General features: G+C 40.3%; 1 protein-coding gene across 6 annotated transcripts in view; it reads left to right on the top strand.

The window, feature by feature from the left end:
- Positions 1-24,654, top strand: part of PRDM4 (PR/SET domain 4) — a 45,067-nt gene that overhangs the window by 5,397 nt on the left and 15,016 nt on the right. For 3 of the 6 annotated variants that reach the window (XM_068561806.1, XM_068561807.1, XM_068561805.1), the window contains 9 exons: positions 1,465-1,650; positions 3,050-3,844; positions 6,121-6,270; positions 7,258-7,397; positions 8,359-8,444; positions 9,582-9,709; positions 10,338-10,652; positions 12,191-12,359; positions 17,527-19,236. In XM_068561806.1, coding sequence (XP_068417907.1) covers positions 1,465-1,650; positions 3,050-3,844; positions 6,121-6,270; positions 7,258-7,397; positions 8,359-8,444; positions 9,582-9,709; positions 10,338-10,652; positions 12,191-12,359; positions 17,527-17,839 — 2,282 coding nt within the window. In that variant the 3' untranslated portion in view covers positions 17,840-19,236. Of the gene's footprint in view, positions 1-1,464; positions 1,651-3,049; positions 3,845-6,120; positions 6,271-7,257; positions 7,398-8,358; positions 8,445-9,581; positions 9,710-10,337; positions 10,653-12,190; positions 12,360-17,526; positions 19,237-20,878; positions 21,023-24,654 lie in introns of those variants that run through there. The other 3 variants (XM_068561809.1, XM_068561808.1, XM_068561810.1) reach the window with 3 other exon arrangements.

Genomic DNA, 24,654 nt, shown 5'->3' with positions numbered 1-24,654 from the left:
ATTAATTGATTAATTAGTTTATTTTCTTGGCTGCATTGGGTCTTTGTTGGTGCGCCTAGGCCTTCTTCAGTTGCGGCGAGCGGGGGCTACTCTTTGTTGTGGTGCACGGGCTTCTCATTGTAGTGGCTTCTCTTATTGCAGAGCACGGGCTCTAGGCACAAGGGCTTCAGTACTTGTGGCACGTGGGCTCAGTAGTTGTGGCTTGCGGGCTCTAGAGCGCAGGCTCAGTAGTTGTGGTGCATGAGCTTTGTTGCTCCGTGGCATGTGGGATCTTCCCGGACTGGGGTTCTAACCCGTGTCCCCTGTATTGGCAGGCGGATTCTTAACCACTGCATCACCAGGGAAGCCCAGAAGCATATCTTTTTTTAAGTGAAACGTTCTCACCATATAAAATGGAAAATATGATAAAGTGAAAAAATAAAGAACTCTGGGGACTTCCCTGGTGGCACAGTGGTTAAGAATCCGCCTGCCAGTGCAGGGGATATGGGTTCGAGCCCTGGTCCGGGAAGATCCCACGTGCCGTGGAGCAGCTAAGCCTGTGCTGCGCCACAAGTACTGAGCCCGCACGCCACAACTGCTGAGCCTGCATTCTACAACTACTGAAGCCTGTGCTCCGCAACGGGAAGCCACCGCAATGAGAAGCCCCGCACCGCAACGAAGCGTGACCCCCGCTCGCCACAACTAGAGAAAGCCCTGCGTGCAGCAACGAAGACCCAAATAAATAAATAAATAAATAAATAAAATTCTTAAAAAACCAAACAAACAACTGTTCTATCACTACTCAGAGACCACTCTGAACTTTGATATATTTCTTTGAACTTCGGTATGTTTCTTCCCATTCTTTTTATCTCTAAATAATTTGTTTTCTTAAATTGTATTTAAACTAGGTTTTTAATTGTAATTAAATGTTTTGATACTTAAGAGCAATAGACAACTGGATGATCAAGTTGGCATTTTAAAACTAACTTGACTAAATTTAGGACTTGTTTGTGGATGTCTGCACAACACTACCTATCTGGGGATGTAAAGGGCTGCTAGGTGAGATTTTTGCACATTGCAAAAACCTTCCTAAGAGTTTAGCTAGTGATTACAGAATTTTAAAGTACTTACTTTTTTTTTTTGAATTAATTAATTAATTAATTTATGGCTATGTTGGGTCTTCGTTGCTGCGAGTGGGCTTTCTCTAGTTGCGGAGAGCGGGCTTCTCATTGCAGTGGCTTCTTTTGTTGCGGAGCACGGGCTCTAGGCATGCGGGCTTCAGTAGTTGTGGCTCGCGGGCTCTAGAGCTCTGGCTCAGTAGTTGTGGCGCACGGGCTTAGTTGCTCCCGTGGCACGTGGGATCTTCCCTGACCAGGGATCGAACCCATATCCCCTGCACTGGCAGGTGGGTTCTTAACCACTGCGCCACTAGGGAAGCCCTAAGATACTTACTTTTAATGGAGAAAAAAAAATTTTTTTTTGTAGGGCTGCCAGTGGCGATTCCAAACCTGGGTCCCTCCCTGAGCTCTCTGCCTTCTGCTTTGTCTCTCATGCTCCCAATGGGTATTGGGGATCGAGGGGTGATGTGTGGGTTACCTGAAAGAAACTACACCCTACCTCCACCACCTTACCCCCACCTTGAGAGCAGTTACTTCAGAACCATTCTACCTGGTAAGTGTTATAGTTATTCAGGAATTTAGAAGAAAGAATTCAGCCAACTCTTAACTTAAGTTCTTGAAGACTTGAATAACACTTTTTTCTGTTTGTCACTATTAGATATTAATCTATGTGGGAAAAAATTGTTCCTTTGGTAGGAACATTCATGTACAAGTTTTTGTATGAACGTATGTTTTACTTTTCCTCTTAGAACATATAGATAACATATTAACATAGCAATTTGACTAAGCTTAACTTCTTAATGACACGTAAACAGTTTTTCTCGTCTCTAGCATCTCCTTGGTTCAGTTTTTATAATTCTGCAGTTGTAATTCCTATCAACCACATGTCCTGCTTACAGTGTCATTGCTTATTATAAATTAAAGTTTATTGAATTTTTATTCTAAAAGTATTATATACTCATTTCAAAAAATTTAGCAAATAAGGAGGAAGAGGAATCATTCATAGTCCCATCATCCATCTTTTTGGTGTACTTCTTTCCTGTCTTTTATGTATAGGTTTTTACTGTTTTTCGTAATTAAGACTATATAGTACTTACTTTCTATACAACTGTGTACCCTTTTTTTACTTAATATTTTTCTCTATTTTTACATAGTTATTTTTCCCAACTGCTATGTGGTTTTCATAATTATCCTTTTTAATGACGCATTATATTCTACTGAGTGGATAGTCCATGGTTTATTATATCAGTCTTTATTGTTGGACAGTTTTTTCCAGTTTTTTTAATTACCGTACATGAATGTCTTTGTGTATAATATTTACAAAATGTATTTAGGGGAGATTACCGTAAGTGGAATTTCTTGTGCAAGAGGGTATGAACATTTTTGAGGTTATTATTATAGATACTTTCCAAAGAGGATTTAGAAATTTAGGCTCCTAGTGGCAATGCAGCAAGTACCATTTCACCACATCCTCATAAGCACGTGTTCAAATATTTTTTTCTGTTTTAATAAAGCAGGTATAATTGTGACTTGTTTTGAATAGAGCCTAATGTTTTATGATAGTTTAATAAGTTAAAAATTATATTTAATTTTTATTTTTCACACGGAAAATCTGCTTTTAAATGATTTTACCTTTTAACTCTTATAGAGCAGATTTCAGCATCTTAAGACTCAGGAACTACAGCCATGTATATATTAAAGGCAGCATTTATAAGTGATTAATTTCTAGTGACTTCAAAGGAACATAGTTAATTTTTTATGATTTCTGAGTTTCACAGGAAATACTGAATTGTGGTATATGTATGTTGCTATTTATAAAGTATATAGATATCAAACCAAAGAAATAGGTAGGAGATTATTTTAATTTAGTTACATTTGTAAGGAATTTGGAATTCTTTATATTTAACAATATACTGAAAAATTCCTGATATCTCATCTTTTCCTTTTCTCAGGCATTTTATCTTATTTAGCTGACAGACCACCTCCTCAGTATATCCACCCTAACTCTATAAATGTTGATGGTAATACAGCATTATCTATCACCAATAACCCTTCAGCGCTAGATCCCTATCAGTCCAATGGAAATGTTGGATTAGAACCAGGTATTGTTTCAATAGACTCTCGCTCTGTGAACACACATGGTGCCCAAAGTCTTCATCCCACTGATGGCCATGAGGTGGCCTTGGACACAACAATCACTATGGAGAACGTCTCTAGGGTCACCAGCCCAATCTCTACAGATGGAATGGCAGAAGAGCTTACCATGGATGGTGTTGCAGGCGAGCATACCCAAATCCCAAATGGCTCCAGAAGTCATGAACCTCTGTCTGTGGATTCTGTGAGCAACAGCCTTGCAGCAGAAACTGTAGGACATGGTGGTGTGATACCCATTCATGGGAATGGCCTGGAGCTCCCTGTGGTCATGGAGACAGACCACATTGCAAGTCGGGTCAACGGGATGTCTGACAGTGCCCTCAGTGACTCCATCCACACCGTGGCCATGAGCACCAACTCTGTAAGCGTGGCACTCTCTACCTCACACAACCTCGCCTCCCTAGAATCTGTTTCCCTCCATGAAGTTGGCCTAAGCCTAGAACCTGTGGCTGTCTCCTCCATCACCCAGGAGGTTGCTATGGGGACAGGTCATGTAGATGTGTCTTCAGACAGTCTTTCTTTTGTACCACCTTCACTGCAAATGGAAGACTCCAATTCAAACAAGGAAAATATGGCAACCTTGTTTACAATTTGTGAGTGTGCTTAGCCTTTTTCTTTTGGAGATATTGATAGAAAGGGCCATCATCCTTAACAGGTTTAGTCACAAAGTCAGGTGTTAAGGGAGTATAGAAAATAACTAGACTTTGGAACTTTTATTTGCCTTTGTATTGTCCTTTGTATTAATGTGGTGCCTTTTCCTCAGGTAAGCCAAACAGTATATAGACATTTTGTTGGTTCTTATAGCATCTTCCTGAAGTAAGGAAACAGTCATTTCTGTATTTTACAGGTAAGCTTAGCCTAATAATACTTAAGGTATTTCCCAAGATTTCACAGACAGTTAATTATAGAAGTAAATTTCAGTAAGGTATTCTGTGTGACATGCCATTTGCTTTTTCAACATAAGACAAATTTATTAGATCATGTGTTATATAATTCACATATGCATTTTAAAGTGTACAATTTAGTGGTTTTTAGTATATTGACAAGGTTGTACAACCATCACCACTGTGTAATTCCAAAATTTTTATCGCCCCATAAAGAAACCCCATTAGCAGTCACTCTCACCCCTGCCCCCCATTCTCAGGCAACCACTAATCTACTTTCTCTGGATTCAACTATTAGACATTTCATATAAATGGAATCATACGTTATGTGGCTGTGTCTGGCTTCTTTCCCTTAGTATAATGTTGTGATGGCTCATCCATGTTATAGCATGTATTAGTACTTTATTCCTTTTTTAGAAGAATAATATTCCATTGTGTGCATATACCGCATTTTGTTTATCCATTTATCTTTTATGAATATTTTGTTGTTTCTCCTTTTTGACCATTCATTCAATGCTGGTAGGAACATTCATGTACAAGTTTTTGTATGAACATATGTTTTTAATTTTCTTGGATATGTATTAGGAGTGGAATTCCTCTTTTTGAGGAATTGCCAGACTGTTTTCCAAAGTGGCTGCACCATTTTACATTCCCAGCATCTGTGTATGAGGGTTCCATTTTCTCTACATGTTTGCCAAGACTTTTTTTTTTTTTAAATGGCCATTGTAGTGGGTGTGAAGTGGCATCTCATTGTGGTTTTAATTTGCATTTCCTTAATGACTAATGATGTTGAACATCTTACGTGTACTTATTGGCCATTTGTATATCTTTGAAGGAAACCTGTAAGCATTTTTTGCAGTATGAAGTCTGAATCTCCTTTGTTTGAAGAGTTAACATGGTTTCTTATTAAGAGCATTGGAGAATAAGTTCTCATAGAGTGTAGGGGATCTCTAGTCTGATATTCAAAGAATTTTTAATCAAGTAGTACTCGAAGAAGTAATACATTATTACTGCTTTGGCTAAATATGAAAACTTACTGATATTTTATGCCATTTAAGTGGTAATTTCTAATGGATTGCTTAGGAGAAAAAGGCACCTAGAAGGTTGTGATTCTAAGGTTTATGTATTTACAACTATTTTGTGAATGAATTTGGAAAGTTTGAACACAATCATTGACTAAATAGGGTCATGAATACTACTGTTAAGGTAACAGTGCGAAAGGAAAGTAAAAGAATAGAACAAAAGATTTATAGAGAAGGAGGACGCTCCTGAGCTTGTAAAAGTAAAGTTACAGTAAGCACAGAAAACAGTATATGAATTCAGCATTTTTTCTGACAGTGCAAAAAGACTGCATGAACAATTAAGAATTAAGAATGTTAAGCAAATATGTCTGGAAGAATATGATTCACCTGCTGTCCCAAAGAGCAGGTTGCATATTTTTTTTGTCTTAAGAGCTTGTCATCAAAGCGTGATCAGCCAGTTTGTTAATAGTGAAGCAAAAGAGAGCAGTGGTGCAGCTGGCTCTGACTCTGTTGTGCTGTACTGTCATCTCTGTTTTGGCTTTGCATCGCTACAGCATTTCAACTCAGTTTCCTCTTATAGTTTGGTAGAATTGGAATCTTTTGGACTTCAGAACATCATATCTGAAGGTATTACTTATCTACTTAATGTAAGGAATAATATACTTGATTCTTGAAGTAATGTAGTGTTATTTTTTGATCAGTCTTTCTCTTACGCACTGAATAGAAAACTTGTCCAGTTGGATCAAAAGAAAAATATCAGATCTTGCTGAAGAGAGATATAACAGTGGATAGTGGATATATATTTTAGTGTAAGAAAGTGGTTCTTTGATCAGAGAATTTCTACTAGAACCTTGCTTCGTACTGGTTACGTTTTAATAATTTGTATTTAAATAAAAAAGCAGGTGGTCATTCATTTGCCTGCTAGAACTGACCCCATTTATGTCTCAAATTTCCCATCTGCAGGGTGCACTCTCTGTGACCGAGCCTATCCCTCAGACTGCCCAGATCACGGACCAGTGACTTTTGTTCCTGACACTCCAATAGAGAGCAGAGCGAGGCTTTCTCTCCCAAAACAGCTTGTTCTCCGCCAGTCAATTGTGGGAGCAGATGTTGGTAAGACCCTTGGAACCACAAAAACCCATCAGAGGTTCTTCTTCCTTTGTAGGGTAGAGTTGTAAAAGTGGATGGTTATAATTTAGTGATTATTTGGTTGATCCAGAAGTCAATTTGTAGCTGAAGATTTATCCTTTTACGGAATATTTGTCTTGTCCAGTGGTGACAGCAGTACATCAAGTTGAAAACTTTATTGGGAAAGTTCCCCTTTCTTAGAATCAGAATTGAATAGAGGAGAGAATCCTAGCCTGAGTCTTTGAAGACTTGACTTTTATTTTCACCTGTATCATCCACTATCAATAATCATGAAAAAGCACTCCTTGAAACTTAGTTTCTTTTATAAAACATTGAAAATTCACCATTGATAACTTTTTTATCACTAAAGATATTTACATTAGATGTTTGTAAATTGCCTAATACTCCTTAGGTAAAGGTAATAAGCAATGTAGACTGCCAAAGTATGCTTATTCATACTGGAATTTCACATGGTATCTGAATCACTGTGCCCTTCTTTGAAAATACAATACTAGGTTTGTTATTCTTTCAGGTGTAACTTAGGCATGGGTCAATTGAAAACATTAAACAGCTTAGATAATAAAGAGCAGTGCTTTAAGCACAAGTGATCTTAGAAGTTTGATTTATTTTGTAGTAATTGCTTTACCTTTTTATGATAGAATAATGTTCTCTAGTCTTTTTTATGTATCAACTCCAAAATAATGTATTTGGAGGGACATGGTTTGGTTCCTTGTGTATAAAAATGGGTTCAGGAATTTCTGATACTGCTTCTTACTCTGCTTATTTCTTCTGAGCCTCTATCTAATCTGTTTATTACTTTTTCCTTATTTACAGGATAGAACCCATAAGACTTATCTATCTCTCAGGAGTGCTAGAGTATCAGTAGTACTTAGGTTCATTGAAAATAAGATTCTTTGCATGAGTTAAGCTACTCTCTTCTCTGATTAGATGTTTAAATCATTGATTGTGTAGTTCATGTCCTTCCACTGATAGGTGTATGGACTGGAGAAACCATTCCTGTGCGGACTTGCTTTGGGCCTCTTATTGGCCAGCAAAGTCACTCCATGGAAGTAGCAGAATGGACAGACAAGGCGGTTAATCATATCTGGAAGGTCAGTGTTTATGAAACTTTTCTGTGACTTTTGGATGCTTTTACTGTAATGAGGTAGTTAAAAGCAATGTAAAAGTCAAACTTCGCCAAGATTCATACAGTGCCTTTCACTTATCAGTCATTTAACAGTACATTCTTTCTGTTCTTGGTAGCCAACTTATTATACATAGCAAAACATCAGGTATTGAATATGGAAGATAAACTGTTTTAGTCTCCATTTTGTTAGATAACCCAATGATTATTCATTTTTATTGTGGCAGCTGAGGCCATGGGCTTTGTTTATATGTTGAAAGTCTTATTTTGTAATCAACTAAAACATTCCTCAAATATTTAGCTTGGGAAACAATTCTAGAATTGGAAGCTAAGATTATTTCTCTAGTTTTCTAATGGAAGGGGCTAGAAAGTTAAGTTTTTGATATAAACAGCTTTTCCTATAACATGTTTATATAGAATCTTAGTCCATAGGTTGAGAATGATACCTGCAAAAATTGAAGTAAGGGGGAAATGGGTCTTGTGATAGTTGGAGAGGTAGAGTGCCACTGGCATTGGGGACTTTAATTGTGGTATCCAGAAGTAAACATAGAGGAATGCTATGTGCATTGGAGAAATAATGAGAAGAGGTGGTTCTCTGACCTTAATGTCCATTCGTGTGGTAGGTGATGAAGACAAGTAGAGTGTTTTTTATGTCTTTTCCAGTCAAGCCAAAATGTGAATAATCAAGAGCAACATGATTCTATATGCTGAGCACTAACTGTAGGTCTCTAGTGGTCTTTATTGTATTGCTGTAAATAGGGAGACTGGTGAAATGACAAACATGTGAGAAGACAACCATATATTTTCACACTGACTAGGAAAGCTGGTACCTACTGCAAAGTAAATGAGATTATTGCTAGACTAAACTTAGTAGCATTGTGTATCACTTGTCAGTTCATCTGATGTGTACGTTTGCCTTTTGTTGGCAGATATACCACAGTGGTGTCCTAGAATTCTGCATCATTACAACGGACGAAAATGAATGTAATTGGATGATGTTTGTGCGCAAAGCCAGGTAAGAGTAGACTTGGATGAAAGGAATAGTTACGATTCGGCTGTTTTTCAGTAGGAAGCTTTGAATAAAATAGGGAAGAATCGAAGAATCCAAATGACAGTGATATCTGAACATACCTTAAAGCTAAGGCTTTTCACCTTCTTCACCCCAGTAGTTGTTGACTAAGGGTTATTATAAATCAAAATATAAGAAACTATCCTTTTTTTATGAACAGTTTATTCAACTTACTAATGCAGTAAGGAATGGTACAATTACCATTGACCTTGCAAGTGGGTACCTTTTCTTTATATTAGCTATTAGTCAACCCCTTAGGCTGCTTTTGTGGTTAATTCTTGTTCAGGTATCTATTTCTTTGTCTTTGTCATATTGTTTTAAGACTTTTTATTTATTTTTCTTCCAGTAACGGACTGTAGTATTTCTGACTATAAAGGGCAATATTGAAGTAAGAATTCTGTTTCTGTGCAAGTTACTCCTGATAGGTGGTATAGGGAATTAGAGAAATGACCCAGAGAAATAGTACATCTAAGTTTTCATATAGGATTTTGCTGTAGGGATATGATGTGTTTAGTATATATTTCAAAATTAATATGCTTGATGGGAGTTCCCTGGTGACCTAGTGGTTAGCATTCTGGGCTTTCATTGCTGTGGCCTGGGTTTAATCCTTGGTCGGGAAACAGAGACCCTGCAAGCCGTGTGGCGCAGCCAAAAAAATTTTTTTTTTTTTTTTTTTAAAGACACCAGTTGTACTTGAACATTTGTTACTTTATTTATTTATTTATTTATTTATTTATTTATTTATTTATTTATTTATTTATGGCTGTGTTGGGTCTTCGTTTCTGTGCGAGGGCTTTCTCTAGTTGTGGCAAGCGGGGGCCACTCTTCATCGCAGTGCGCGGGCCTCTCACTGTCGCAGCCTCTCGTTGCGGAGCACAGGCTCCAGATGCACAGGCTCAGTAGTTGTGGCTCACGGGCCTAGTTGCTCTGCAGCATGTGGGATCTTCCCGGACCAGGGCTCGAACCCGTGTCCCCTGCATTAGCAGGCAGATTCTCAACCACTGCGCCACCAGGGAAGCCCAAATTTTTTTAAATTAATAAAATAAATTTAATATGCTTGATCTGTTAAATGTGATAACTTAGGAATCGGGAAGAGCAGAATTTGGTGGCTTACCCCCATGATGGAAAAATCTATTTCTGCACCTCACAAGATATCCCTCCTGAAAATGAACTGCTTTTTTATTACAGCCGGGATTATGCTCAGCAGATTGGTAAGTTTATGTAAGACTTGTTTGCTATGAATCTAGCATAGTAAAAGCACCAAGGACCAGTAGTAAAGTTTTGGTAATTTTTCACATGTAAGCTGAAACAAATCACATACCTTTGTGTATGTAAAAGCAGGATATTACCCCATGTTAAAAGTGTTAAAATCCGTGAGATTCTTCATAAGCTAATTGTTACTGACCAGGCAGTATGAACTCCTGTGTTAGGACTTTGATTTGGGGAATTTGAAGTTCCTAAGTTCCTTTTGGACCATTACAATTTAATTTCATAAGGGACAGCAAAGCTTCTTGAGTTGGTTTAACCTTCATAGGCTTTTTCTTGCACTGTGTCCTGATGACAAGTGATGTTTAGGAGTTTGTGTATACTACAAAATCTCAAGTTTTTTGCCTAGGAAAGGTGCCTTATAATCCAGTTTTTACCAGGTGTTCCCTATGTATGTGCCTGACACGCTATTTGAGATGCTGGGACTAGAGCATTGAACAAGATGTTTTAATTTTACAGGTAGTATGCAAGCTGGAAAGTTTGGTAGGAGGGAGAATTATAAGCAACAATTACTAATATCAACAAGTTTTAAAATTTAAGTATCAGGAGACATTGAATAATCTTTCTCTTAAGGTGTTCCTGAACACCCAGATGTGCACCTCTGTAACTGTGGCAAGGAGTGCAGTTCCTATACAGAGTTCAAAGCCCACCTGACCAGCCACATCCATAACCATCTTCCTAGCCAGGGCCACAGCAGCAGCCATGGGCCAAGCCACAGCAAAGAAAGGAAGTGGAAGTGCTCCATGTGCCCCCAAGCTTTTATCTCTCCTTCCAAACTTCATGTTCACTTTATGGGTCACATGGGTATGAAGCCCCACAAGTGTGATTTCTGTAGCAAGGCTTTTAGTGATCCCAGCAACCTGCGGACCCACCTCAAGATACATACGGGTAAGTTGTGTTGGACCATCAGAGTGGAATTTTGCAAAATTAGAAATTAGTAAGGCCTTGGCAGCAAGATAGTCTTGCAGGTAGAGTTGAGATCAGATGTTAGAGAATGAATCCAGCTGGCTGTCAGTAGGACTTCGTTGGGTCATAAATCTTGGTGGGATAACTGTGCCTCCTCAGAGAGTATTACTTCTAGTTATTAAGATGCTTCACTTTCCAGGTGCCCCCACCATAGTTTGAAGGTGACTGGGAAAATGCAGTTAATAATCAGGAAGTTGATGTATGTGTTTGGACCTAAAGGGAATTCTACAGAAACAGCCTGAGCCTCCCATTAGAGCTCACCCCTGGTCACCAGCCACAGCCAGTTTCTTTCCTTTGAATATTGCTCAGTAAACACCGCCAAAATTTGTTGAGTTTCTATTTTCTAAACTCCATACAAACCAACCCCTTTCTCTTAGCACTTATTTTTTTCATTTTTTTCACTTACTTTTTTACTTTACTATAAAGTAACTTTTAGTTTCGTTTTCTTGGCTGGGTCATTCATTCTCCAAATCTTTGAAAGGAAAACTCTTCCTCATTCTTTTCCATTAAGACTGAGTAGTCGCAGCAGAGACCATATGGCCCACAGGGCTTAAGATTCTGACCGGCCTGTAAGGAAAGGTTTGCTAACCTCTGACTTAGAGTAACTTTATTTCTTTTTTTTTTTTTTTTTAATATAAATTTATTTATTTATTTTTGGCTGCATTGGGTCTTCGTTGCTGCGTGTGGGCTTTTCTCTAGTTGTGGCGAGCGGGGGCTACTCTTGGTTGTGGTGCGGTGGCTTCTCTTGTTGCGGAGCACGGGCTCTAGGTGCACAGGCTTCAGTAGTTGCGGCGCGTGGGCTCAGTAGTTGTGGCTCGCGGGCTCTAGAGTGCAGGCTCAGTAGTTGTGGTGCACGGACTTCATTGCTCCGCAGCATGTGGGATCTTCCTGGGCCAGGGCTTGAACCTGTGTCCCCTGCATTGGCAGGCGGATTCTTAACCACTGAGCCACCAGGGAAGTCCCTATTTCTGCATTCTTAAAAGGATTTTATTTCATCCCTGGTTTATGAGGTCATATTATATGTTTTAAAAAAGAAAACTGAAATGTAGGTTGTAAAAATATGTTTGCTTATAGGCAACTACTAGATTTCATGAGTTTTTTTAAAAAAGATAATTGAATTAAGTTGGGCACTGGGGTTATAAGTGATTTTTTTTCCAGAGTTTATATCATGTGTTAGCTCTAAACATTGAAAAGTGTGTGTGTGTGTGTGTGTGTGTTGTGTGTGTAGGTAAGCAGTCCTAGGAGGTCAGATTTGTTAGCTTCACTAGCTTTAGTTGCAGAATATAAATTCAGTGGCTCTGAGTGGCTCTGGGTAGACAGTCCCAGAAAGTGAAGTTCCAGTTCACAGTCAATTCTGTTTTATTCCTGCCTCTGCCACATACCCATGCAATGTGCCTCTTCATCCTGAGAATGCTCGTGGCAGTTTTATTCATGGTGTGGTAATTCGGGTTGATGTGCAGGTCAGAAGAACTACAGGTGCACTTTGTGTGACAAGTCTTTCACCCAGAAGGCTCACCTGGAGTCCCACATGGTTATCCACACGGGCGAGAAGAACCTCAAGTGTGATTACTGTGACAAGCTGTTCATGCGGAGGCAGGACCTCAAGCAGCACGTGCTCATCCACACACAGTGAGTCGCCTGCAGCCCGACGCCCCTCGGGCGGGGAACGAGGCTTGTCATCTGTCTCCTGCCTTGGCACCCGTCTGTGCCTCCTGTGTTCCGCGTAGCCAAGCAGAGGTTGGAAAACTAACGTTTTGGTTTATCCTGGAAGATTTCACTTGTTTGTTTTTTTTATTTTTTACCTCTACTCTCTGTATTTCCTTTTTTTTCATATTTTCAAAACATCATTTCATTAATTTAACAAATTTCTAAGTATCTCCTTGATGCCCAGCACTGTGCTAAGTGGTGAAAATACACAGATGAGATGTTCCTTGGATTTAAAGAGCTCGGAGAGCATTAAGAGACAGAAGAGTAATTGCTGTACTGTGTTGCAGATGTCAGGGTAAGCGCTGGGTCCTGAGAGACCAGAGAGGAGGCCCCAGCCCAGCCTGCAGTGTCCTGGGAAAGTGTCCTGGTAGTTTGAGCAAGTATTAAAGGAGAAATTTAAATTAGGGTTATTCAGGGAGACAGTGAAGGGTAAGGGATGAGAATAGTGTTCTAGACAGATGAAACAGAGTATGCGAAAAGGACTGTGAAATGCGAGTGGTTCTTTTCTTTCTTTTTTTTTTGGCTGCGCTGTGCGGCATGCAGGATCTTAGTTCCTTGACCAGGGATCGAACCTGTGCTCCTGCAGTGGAAGCACAGAGTCGTAATCACTGGACCACCAAGGAGGTCCTGCTAGTGGTTCTTTATAGTTAGAGCATTGGGTGTATGTGAGAGCGAGGGAGAGAGAGGCAGCAGCCAAATCATGAAGAGCCTTTTATCCAACTAAGAAAATTAAATTTCATTCTGGAAATAATGGAGAGTCACCGAAGCATTTTTCCTACCTATGTACCAGGAACTATTCCGTGCTTTGTGTGTGTGCGTGCATGTGTGTATTTTAATTATGGCATAAAACACAAATTTTACTGTCTTAACCATTTTTAAGTATATAGTTCAGTAATGTTAAGTGTATTCACCTTCTTGCACAGGCATTGAAGGATTTTAAGGGAAAGAATGTCATGGTGAGATGTCCATTTTATAAAGATTACTCTGGCAGCCAGGAAAGGGTGATTGAAGGAGTTGAAGGCCAAGTATTGGGAGACCTATTAGGATTTTATTGCATGGATCCAAGTGTAATTAATTGCCCAGCCTGTGTTGGTTACAGTAGTAGTAGAGAGAAGAGAACAGATTTTGTGGTTCTGAGCTTTTAGCAAATGTTAGAAGAAGGAGAAAACATTAGCTTGAATTATTATTTAGAAATCCATAAAAAATGGAAACTTTATATTCTTATTATGGGTTTTAGATAAATATTTTGCTTTCATATCAGCTCTTTTATCTGATTCATAGCCACAGTGCAACCTGAAACACTAAAACATCCAAGGAATCTAGATCTACATTCCTAACTCTCAAAATGACCTTTTAAAACAAAGTCTTCATTAAGTGGTTTCATTTTTAGTCTGAAATTTTAGAAATTAGACACACTAATTATCAAATATTAGATATGATTGTACATAATTAGAGCTGAAAGAGATCTCTGGGATCATTTTGTCTAGCTGCTTATATTAGTCAGCTTGAGCTGCCATAACAAAATACCATAGACTGGGTGGTGGCTTAAACAAAAGAAATTTATATTCTTAAACTTCTGGAGGCTGGAAGTCGAGATCAGGCTGCCAGCATGGTTGGGTTTTGATGAGGGCCTTCTTCCTGGCTTGCACATGGCTGCCTTCTTGTGTCCTCACATGGTGGAGAGAGCGAGCAAGCTCTGGTCTCTCTTCCTCTTCTTATAAGGACACTAATCCCATCATGGGGGTCCCATCCTTATGACCTCATCTAAACCTGATTACCTCCCACAGGCCCCCACCTCCAAATACCATCACGTTATGAGTTAGAGCTTCGACATACCAATTTAGGAGTCGGGGTGGGGGGATGACAAATATCCAACCGATAACACTGCTCGTGATAATCAGCTGGGAAATGTGAAAAACAGTGATTGGTGCCAGGGCCCCAGCTCCAGGGATCCTAATTTAGTTGGTCAGGGGTAGAGCCCTGGCCTTGGTATTTTTAAAAAGCTCCCCAAGTGAGTCTAATGTCCAGTCAGTGTTGAGTGCTACTGAGTTGATCCAAATGAAAGACTTGTTTCACAGTATCTCTGGCAAGTGGCTATATTGTTACTTCTTGAAAACCACACATATAAAGAGGAGTTATTCTCTTTCTTGACCTTGACTTTCTATTCTTTCAAGTGATACTTAAATTTGCACTTGCTTTTATGGTAGCCATTTCACAGCATAATGAAATAGAAATTATTTTGAGATTAGTCATAACTGTTTATCTCCTTTTGGGTTGGAAATTGGCTTTATCAGATATTGACCAATGAAAGCAATTTTCTTAAATGTGAATCTGGACACTTTCTCATGATGACAAAATATAATAAGCCTCTGCCAAACTCCCATGGTATAAAAATTGTTTTCGGACTGTCAAGACTTTATGCAAGTATAAGTCATTCATAAAAGAAGCACTGTTCACCCAAAATACACACACACACACACACACACACACACACACACACACACACACACACACACACACACACACACACACACACACACACACACATACATACATACATACATACATACATACATACATACATACATACATACATACATTTCGGCTGCGCCACACGGCTTGCAGGATCTTAGTTCCCCAACCAGGGATTGAACCCAGGCCCTCGGCAGTGAACGTCCTAACCACTGGACTGCCGGAGAATTCCCCAACCAATATTTTTGAATGAGACTTCCTATAGAGATCATTGGTAAAATTTTCAGATGTTTGTATCTTTACTTTTAGGCATTTCAAAATGCATATGTTAGTATTGGAATTCATTCTATTTATCTGCTTAGAGAAGAGCTATAGCCGCTAAAGCCAAATGTAGGAGGAGTTCCTCTCCCAGTGTTCCCCTGGGAGTATAAGGCATGGGACTTTGCCCTTCCTCTAAAAAAGGAACTTGAGAGCAAGAGTGGGGTGCTTGTTCCCTAGGTCGTCATCTTAGTCCCGTGGCTTTGTGATTTATATCTCCAGCCCTATATAACTAACCATTCACTCAGCATCTCTGAGTTCTGGATGTCCGCCAGGCAGCTCAAACCTGATAAGTCCAAACCCTCAACTCTTCATATTAACCCAACAAACTTGATTTTCCCCAGTGTTCACCGGCTCAGAAAATGATACCACCATTCATCCCAGTGGCTCAAGCCAAACACCTTGGAGTCATCCTCAACTCAGTCTTCCATTCTTTCCTTCATTCAGCTCTTGCCTGGTTGAAACCACCAGCATCTTTTTTATGGACAACTTCAGTAGTGTCCCAGCTGACTTCCCTGCTGCTCTTCTCTCTTCTCATCCATTCCCCAACACAGATATACACACAGGTGTCACACACACATGCTGTATTCGTCCATAGTGGCCAGAGTGATACATTTAAAACATAAGTCAGATTGTGCACATCTCCAGTCGTGATTCTTCATTGACTAGAAGTCCCTTCATGATGTGGTAGTGGTACTTGGCTACGTGTCCCACTCCATCTTTTATTGCTTTTCTCATACTATACTATTTTACCCACATTGGCCCTCCCCTTGCTACTACTTCAGCATACTGAACACAGTCTCAGGGCCTTCGCACTGTACTGCCTCTGCCTAGAAACTTCTCCCTCTGGATATCTCCCTTTCTTCCTCCCTCACTTCATTCAGGTTTCTGCTTAAGTTCGTCATTTCCTCAGAATGGCCTTCCTTGATTATCTTATCTAAAACAGGACTCTGTCACTCTTACCTGGCTTCATTTTTTTTTTTAATAGTATTTATTACTATCTGATATCACATTATATATTTTTAATTTGTTTATGGTGTGAGTCCTCCACTAGAATGTAAGCTCCATGAAGGCAGAGACTGAGTTTTCCCTGTCCTGTAGCTCCACAGACTTCTTCTCTGCTATGTCCTGCTGGGAGAAGGTGGTAGAAATGCTAAGGAGACCAGGCTTCAGAACTTTCCACTGCACCCTCACACTCCATCAAGGATTTTAACCCCCTTTTATTTGTTTCACATATTGGACATGTCTTTCATTAAGACATAGGCTTCAGCTGCTCAAAAAAAAAGTTTAAAAATTCCTGCTCTGTGTGATCCCTAAGTTTCTTTTCAGCTCTAAATGTCTAGGCCAGGTTTACTCCACCCTTGACACTAGTGACATCTTGAGCCGGATAATTTTTTGTTGTAGGGGCTACCGTAACACCATAGTTAGATACCATTGTGTATTGGTCAATTGGCAAATGTTTTCAAATTTGAGTTTTCCAATTGGTAAGAATGTGGGGCAACAGGAACTCTCAAATGGCTGTTGATGGATGCGTATATCGATATAGCCATGTTGGAAAACAGCTTAGCATTATCTAGTAAAATTGAAGATGTACATATCCTTTGATCCAGCTACGCCTCTCCTGAGTATATGCCCTAGAGCAGCGGTCCCCAACCTTTTTGGCACCAGGGACCGGTTTCATGGAAGACGGTTTTTCCATGGATGGGGGACGGGGATGGTTCAGGCGGTAATGCAAGCGATGGGGAACGGCCGATGAAGCTTCTCTTGCTCACCTCTGCTGTGCAGCCCGGTTCCTAACAGGCTGCAGACCCCTGCCCTAGAGGAACTGATGCGTATGCAAATCCACACAACCAGTGTAGAAATGTTCATAGCAGTCTTGCCTGTGGTGATAAAAAACTGGAAACCACTAGAATACCCATTAACAACAGACAGAGCCAGTGCCACAGATAAGTTGTGGTATATTTGTAAGTAGCTTACAGCCATGGAAGGGAGCGAACTACTGATACAGCAACTTGCTTGAAATTCAGAAACATCATATTGAGTGAAAGAAGCAAAACAAAGGAGAGATACATACAGTACAATTCCATTTACATAGAATTCTAAAACAAAATCAGTCTGTGGTGTTTAAACTACAAATGTTTTATGACTCTTCTATATGATATATCTCCTGTAAAAAAAAAATTGATTCTACTTGGGTAGAGCTTCTCTGACAAAGGTCTGAGGTTGTGCAGAATAAGTGTGTGCCTCAGTTGTCATTTGTAACCCCAAATCAAATGTTTTTTTCTTGTGTTCCTCTTAGAGAACGCCAGATCAAGTGCCCCAAGTGTGATAAGCTGTTCTTGAGAACAAATCACTTAAAGAAGCATCTCAATTCACATGAAGGAAAACGGGATTATGTCTGTGAAAAATGTACAAAGGCTTATCTAACCAAATATCATCTCACCCGACACCTGAAAACCTGCAAAGGGCCCACCTCCATTTCATCAGCACAGGAGGAGGAGGAGGAAGATGACTCGGAGGAGGAGGAGCTAGCAGACTCTGTGGGGGCAGAAGACTGTCGGATTAACAGTACTGTGTATCCAGCAGATGAATCTCTGTCTACACATAAATAAAAGAAAAAGAAGCCAGCTACTTTGGATGGAAAATACAAAAGGGAAAAACACACATAACCAGTTATCCACTACAGTGGTTTTTATGTAAAATAATTTCTGATTTCCTTCCAGCCAACAGTCAAAACAGACTAAATGGGAACGGATAAAGCACTTATAGAAGAGTATCCTAATGAAAACACTTTAAGAAAGATTGAGAAAAGAGCATGTATCCTGTTTTTAAGTGGCATATGCGGAGGAAAGTGTCAACTTTTGAGATCTATTCTTTATTTACATAATTGGGTGATACATTTATGCCTTAGTCAGAGCTGCTCTCTGCCCAAACAAATCAGATTTATTTTAAATTCTTTCATTATTCCATTTTTCTCCCAACCCACTGATTTGGTAGCACTCTAAACTTGGTCCCTGCCTTACAGTCGTCCTGATTATGGTTCTGGTGTTTTGTTTTATGCAGACTTGTGACTTAAGCTCATCCCAGAATGGATTGGAATATAACAACGTTAAGCTTGTTACTCTTGACTGCAGCTAACAAGTTTAAAGCACCACCTACCTTAATCTCTCCTGGCTTCTTGGGAATTTAGGGTAGATCTTGCTTCCCAGAATTTCAGCAGGTACCTAGAGGGCAGATAAAAGAGGGAGCAACCAGGCAATAGGCACTGATGGAGAGAAGAAAAGGAGAGATGCCTGGGCCACTGTCCAAGAAACTAGCTTTGATGGAAGCTGGGGTAAGAGATCTGGTGGTGGTTTCTTAGAGGTCTTTGTAGGTTTAGACATGTCTCTGTCTCCAGTGAAACCTCCAGCACCCAGACAAAGGGGATCTGGGGGTGTAGCAAGCCAAGTAATGCGTGCTGCGTTGTCTCCTGATAACAAGGACATGTGGACTCAGCTGGCAAAGTGGTACCTTGGCCCATGGAAGGAAGGAGGGAATGATCCTTCCTATCTGGCTTACCCTATGAAAAGGATCAAGACACCATTAAAATGTTGCCAACTCAGAATGACAGATGACACGTTGGTGCATTTGCAAGGTTAGGCCTTCCCACTTGTCTGCAATGAAGGACCTCATCAATTAAGCACGGTGGATGCCAAAGGATTTGGGAAGTGCAGAAGGTTAAATGGTCACCACGAGGGTGTTTTTTCAGGGTCCCAGCTTAATTCATCTACCCATCTGATCTTTCACCTTGTCTCTCTCATGCATCTCCTGCTTTCAGCAAGAAGCAAACACATCTTGAAGTTGACGGTTGATGGAACATCCTCTCCTGCTCTAAGGCACGACCTCTGGGCTGGAGTAGAGAGAACCTTGGTGGGAAGGTTTTGCTGCTAATGTATTTATGGAATGAATGTATTTCATTCAAATCTGTATTCCTCTGGGAAGGATTAAAATAAAAACTTTTTAAAAAATACGATTCCTCTTGTAATCTCATTTTGTGGAGGGAGAGGAATGAGTCTTTTTAGGGGAAAATGAGGTACAACTTGAGTTTTTCTTAAGGTCAGAAGTGGAGAAAGTATTTCCTAAGTACTGTAGCTTTGAAGTTATATTTTTGCGTGCTTCTGCATAACAGTGCTTAAATAAACTATGCTCCCTGCGTTTCCAGCTCTCATCCCTGCCCTCTTCCTTCCTAAGGTAGTGCCTTTACTTTGCTGTCTCCTTGGAGAACTACAGGTCTGCAGTTGAGGGAGTTGGTGAGGTATGGTGGTTAGCGGTGGCTGTCAACACTGGGTCGTGAAGGCGTCATCAGGGAGCTCCGGTGGCACTGAGGCAACTCTGAGCTCAGCCTTTTGAGCTGGTAAAGGCGTCCTGGTGGCAGCGACTCCTGTCCCCAGGAAACCACCGGTGCTAGAACTACAAGCACCCTTTCTCCCTTTAACTCTGGCTCACACTGGGTTAAATTTCTTCATTTCCAGGTGCTAGTTTAAGTGCTGCCCAAAATAGTTAAACCTTATGTAAAACAATAGAAGAGGAATTCTGGGAAATAGTTTAAGTGAAAATGTAGCTGTTGTTGCTTACAACTGTGTCTTCCATTTTTTTTTTTTACCTCTTAGACTTAAGTGACACATTATAAGTCATTCTCACAAGATTGAGTAAATTAGTAGCTGCCCCTTTGACAAGATTTTACTCTGAGCCTTCCTTGCCCATTGCAGGTGGCCTCATCTGTTGCTGCTGCTGGGATCAGTCTGCTGTTGGGTAAACGGTCACATTCAGAGGCAGGATATTATGAGTGTGGGCTCTGTAGCCCTGCTGAATGTTCTCCAATCTGGGCTTTGCTGCACGATGGTTTGGAAAGCTTAGTCAAGTTATGTAACCTCTCTGTGCCTCTTTTTACTTAACTGTAAGCAGAGACTACTAATAAGAGTTCCCATTTCATAGTATTGTTTGATGTTAATTCATGTAAAGGGCTGGCACAGTGCTCAACATACAGTGAGCACTGGCTAATATTCTTTAGTTTTAGATTATCCTAGCACAGATTTCTATGCTTAAAATATGGCTGTTCATGACCCAAGAAGTCCTAGGTTTTAGTAAGACAAGTCAAACTGGCACGACTTGAGTTTTCAAGGCCAAAGCCTAGAAACTATTTAGTTTGCAGTCTTCTTGTAGATCAGTATATGTATGTTTGCTGTTTCCTTCCTTAAAAGGCGAGTTGCAATCTTGCATGTGTGCTGAGTTCCTCCGTAAGTCAGAGGGCAAAGAGGTGACAGGATCTAGTCTGCTTCAGCCTTTTCAGCCTATTGACCTATATTCACACTTCCTAGTGTGTCTTGAGGAACATAAACGTTGCCAGAGCTATCAGCCCTTTATTAAGTATGTAAACTTGTATTACCTGATCACCAAGCTGCATCTTAGAGTCAAAAACATAACTTCAGGTATATAAGTGATATCATCTGTTATGGGCAGAATTGTGTTCCTTCAAAATTCATATATTGAAATTCTAACCCCAGTATCTCAGAATGTGAGTATGTTTGGAGATAAGGTCTTCAAAGGAGTGATTAAGCTAAAATGAGGTCCTGAGGGCATACCTTAATCCTGTATGACTGGTCTCCTTATAGAAGAGGAAATTTGAACAGAGAGACCCAGGGGGAAGATCATGTGAAGACCCAGGGAGAAGATTGCTATCTGCAAGCCAAGGAGAGAGGCCTTGGAAGAAACAACTCTGCTGACCCCTTGACCTCGGACTTCTGGCCTCCAGAACTGTGAGAAAATTAATTTCTCTTGTTTAAGCCCCCCGCCCCCGCCCGTCTGTGGTACTTTGTTGTGACAGCCCTGGCAAACTAAATACTGTCCAACCGAATAGACCATCTTTATGATGATTGCTTCATAGAGGAGCAACATAATAGCAGTAACAATCTGTAGTGGTGTGTTTTGCCACTGGCAGATTTCTGGACTGCTGAAAGGATAGAATTGCTCCTCAGCTATGTTTTTGTTCCTTTGCATTTCTTGCATATACACACTTGACAGTCATGAAGCCCACAGGCCTATGTCATCCTCAGACAAGGACAACTTTCTTTCAAAAACCATTTATTGGCAAAAACAAAAAACAAAACCAAAAAACCCCCCAAAACATTTATTGAGTGCTGGCACAGATTAAGGCATTGTAAAGGAACAGAAAATGTTAGAACTTATGCTCTTGTCCTCTGGAAACTCAAAATTTTGCAGAGATCTGAATGCACAGCTGGATTACCTGAGGCAATGAGAAAAGTCAGGTGTCCAGGTCAGCCTCAGGCCTACTGATGAGCCTCCTGGGCTCCCCAGGTGATCCTGAAGCAGTCCACAGGAGTCTTAAACTTTGGAGACCCCACGAGATGCAGATGCAGACACCTATACCCAAGGCAAGCCAGACCATGGCAAGTGTTACAGGTACAAGAAGTAGTAAAAATCTAGGAGCAGGAGTGAAAATGTCATACTAAGAGAAGGATAGTAAAGAAAAGTGGATAAAACAATCCTGGATCTGTGGTGTAGTAAAATAAGGCTGGGGCAATACATTTGAGATAACAGGGCTAAAAATTTTTTTTTTTTTTTTTTTTGAGATGATCATATGGTTTTTATTCTTCAATTTGTTAATATGGTGTATCAAGGGCTAAAAATTTTATTTTTATTTATTTTTAAAAATATTTGGCTGCATCGGGTCTTAGTTGCGGGTGTGCAGGATCTTCGTTGTGGCATGCAGGCTTCTTTCTAGTTGTGACGCGTGGACTCTAGAGCGCGTGGGCTTAGTTGCCCCGCAGCATGTGGGATTTTAGTTCCCCGACCAGGGATCAAACCCACGTCCCCTGCATTGGAAAGCACAGTCTTAATCACTGGACCGCCAGGGAAGTCCCCAGGGAAGGCGAATTCTTAACCACTGGACCACCAGGGAAGTCCCAGGGCTAAAAATTTTAGAGTGACTAGTTTACCAAATCAATAGCTGCTTTTTGATTATTTTTAATTGCATTGGTAGTGTTTACTTGTGGCAGGCATTGTTCTAAATGTTTTCTAAATAACACATTTAACCTGCACAGTAGACTTGTGATGATCCCTAGTATAAAGAAGAAACAGAGGTGCAAGAGAGGTTAAGTAATTGGCACACAGTTACATGGCTGGTAAGTGGCAGTCTGCGCCTAGCCTACCGAGCTTTATCGATTCTTCAATAGTGGCCTGGCTAAAATTGGGATCTCACCATGGCATATAGGCAGGCTACAAGTCTTTAAAGGCAGTCACACAGAACATTTAAATTATTCCATTTAGACAAAACATTTATATACACGAATTAGGGAGCTCGTGGAAAGCATGCTTTGGTTTTTGTTTTCTCCTCTGCTGCAGCAGCCCTCTCCACCCTCCACCCCCTTCATGCTGCTGCCTACTTGCTGAGGCACAGGCTAGAGTTGGGCTTTGGGGTAGGACAAACATCAAGATCTGCTAATGGCCAGAATGAGGAGAGAAAATCACTTAGGGAGAAGGGTACTGACTTTGGGAAAATTTACTTCTTGACTGATCTATCACTGGTCAGTAGACAACTTCCAGCCCTTCTTAGCTAACATGTTCTAGGACATTTGTGACACATTTATTTGCAGATATCGTTTGTAACAGCAGTAGTATATTTTAGTTTAACAGTTGTTTAATCCTCGTAGAGCATTATAAAAGTAGATTTTATCCCCATTTTATGGTTATTGAAAATGAAGTTCAGAAAAATAAAGATGTTGCACATTTCATATTCAGTACTTTGCTGCCTGGGAGCACTTTTTAAAAAGTCCATTTTAAAATGTATGTAAATATTTCTCCTCCAGGGCTCTCTTGCATGTGAATCCACATGCTGCTGTTCTGACACCTCATTTCAGGCTGCATCACACTGCTAGCTCTACTAGTTGCATATTTGTGCTGGGGTTGTGAAACGCATTTTTATAAGCAGAGAGCACCATTATGGGCCATTGCTCTTAATTGGTTAGAGACAACTGGCACTCAGCTATGAAAAATGAATTAGTCAAAAGCGTGGGAGATGACATAATATTCTGTTAGGGACTTTTTCAAGATGCCTGACCCAGATATGCTGTAGCAAAAAGAAAGTGAGCCAGGCTATTTTGCATCTGAAATTCCCAAATGCAAGTAGTATTTTGAGGCAAAAGAAAAGCAGGATGATCCATTCATTCAGTATATATTTGTTCTCTTTGGGGAAGGAACATGTTAGACTTTAAGGGGGGGTCGAGGAGGGAGATAAAGTGTAGGGGAGGGAGATGGAAAAACAGTGGCTCATGACCAGGAAATTCAGTTTCAAGCCCAGAAGCATACACACATGCAAAGAAAGAAGATACAGTCAGGATCACAGTCCTTTCTTACAGGTGTGTAGTTAGGATAAAGGTAGACATCAGTGTTTTTAACAGCAAAGACAGAAGAAACCTAAGTGTCTTCCAGAAAGGAAATGTTGAATAAATTATGACACGTTCATACTAAGCAATACCATGTTGTTATGAAAAAGGATGCCTGCTTCCCAGACTCCTTCAGAGCTAAGATTCCGAACAAAACCAAAGTTTCTCTGATCAGATGCACTTGTGTGAGACTTTGATTCAGAAGTGAGTTATGTGGGGACAGAAGCAGGGCCTGAGGCGTCTATTTATTATGCAGGCTTGGGTCTTACCAAGGGTGATGTGGTTTTGGAGCTGGTGGCTATGTGGATGGAGGCTTTCTGGTGTGGCAGGTAGCTTCTTGATTGTAGAAGCAGCACTGTACCTTGCAAGCTCACTTCCGTGGTATGGGATTGGGAGTCATTCCTAGAATTCAGCCTGGACTCCATCTGAAACCTTTTCAGTGATTCTGTGAGCTATCTATACTGCATAATAAATTCTTTCTGCTTAAACTAGCTTGAGGGGATTCTGTGTTCTGAAAATAAGAATGCTGATCAAATAATTGGTATCCAGAAATATTACAGGAAATAGATCCACAAGGAAATGGCATCTTGCATTAGTTGTCTGACCTAGCTGGGTTTCAAGGCACTGAGGATCCAGCCACTGTTAGAGGATGGGTACAAAATTGTACCTGGCCCCCATGGTTGGAACATGAGTTCGATCATCACCTGTGACCACTTGCATTGCAATGTGCCCGAAGCAGTAAATTCAGTTTCATCTAAATTATGTTTCTCCTTCCCAGTCCAGCATCCTCAGAGTCCTTTGGACACATTTTCCTCAGGAGTTAGGAAATTCTTGTAATTCTGTTAATATATAAGCTTTCTTTTCCAAGGTTTGTCTTTGGAATTATACAGAAGTTGAGGGTTTGTCTTAGTCATAGGTTAGAGGCAGTAGGAGGTAGTAGGACTGGTAAATGAGGGGAATTGGAATTTTATTTTGGTGTGGTCATT

Source organism: Eschrichtius robustus, chromosome 13 (genome assembly GCF_028021215.1).
Source record: "Eschrichtius robustus isolate mEscRob2 chromosome 13, mEscRob2.pri, whole genome shotgun sequence".
In the NCBI taxonomy this organism is placed as follows: Eukaryota; Metazoa; Chordata; class Mammalia; order Artiodactyla; family Eschrichtiidae; genus Eschrichtius; species Eschrichtius robustus.
Note: the sequence above shows the minus strand (reverse complement) of the source record. Positions and strands in the feature narration are given on the sequence as shown.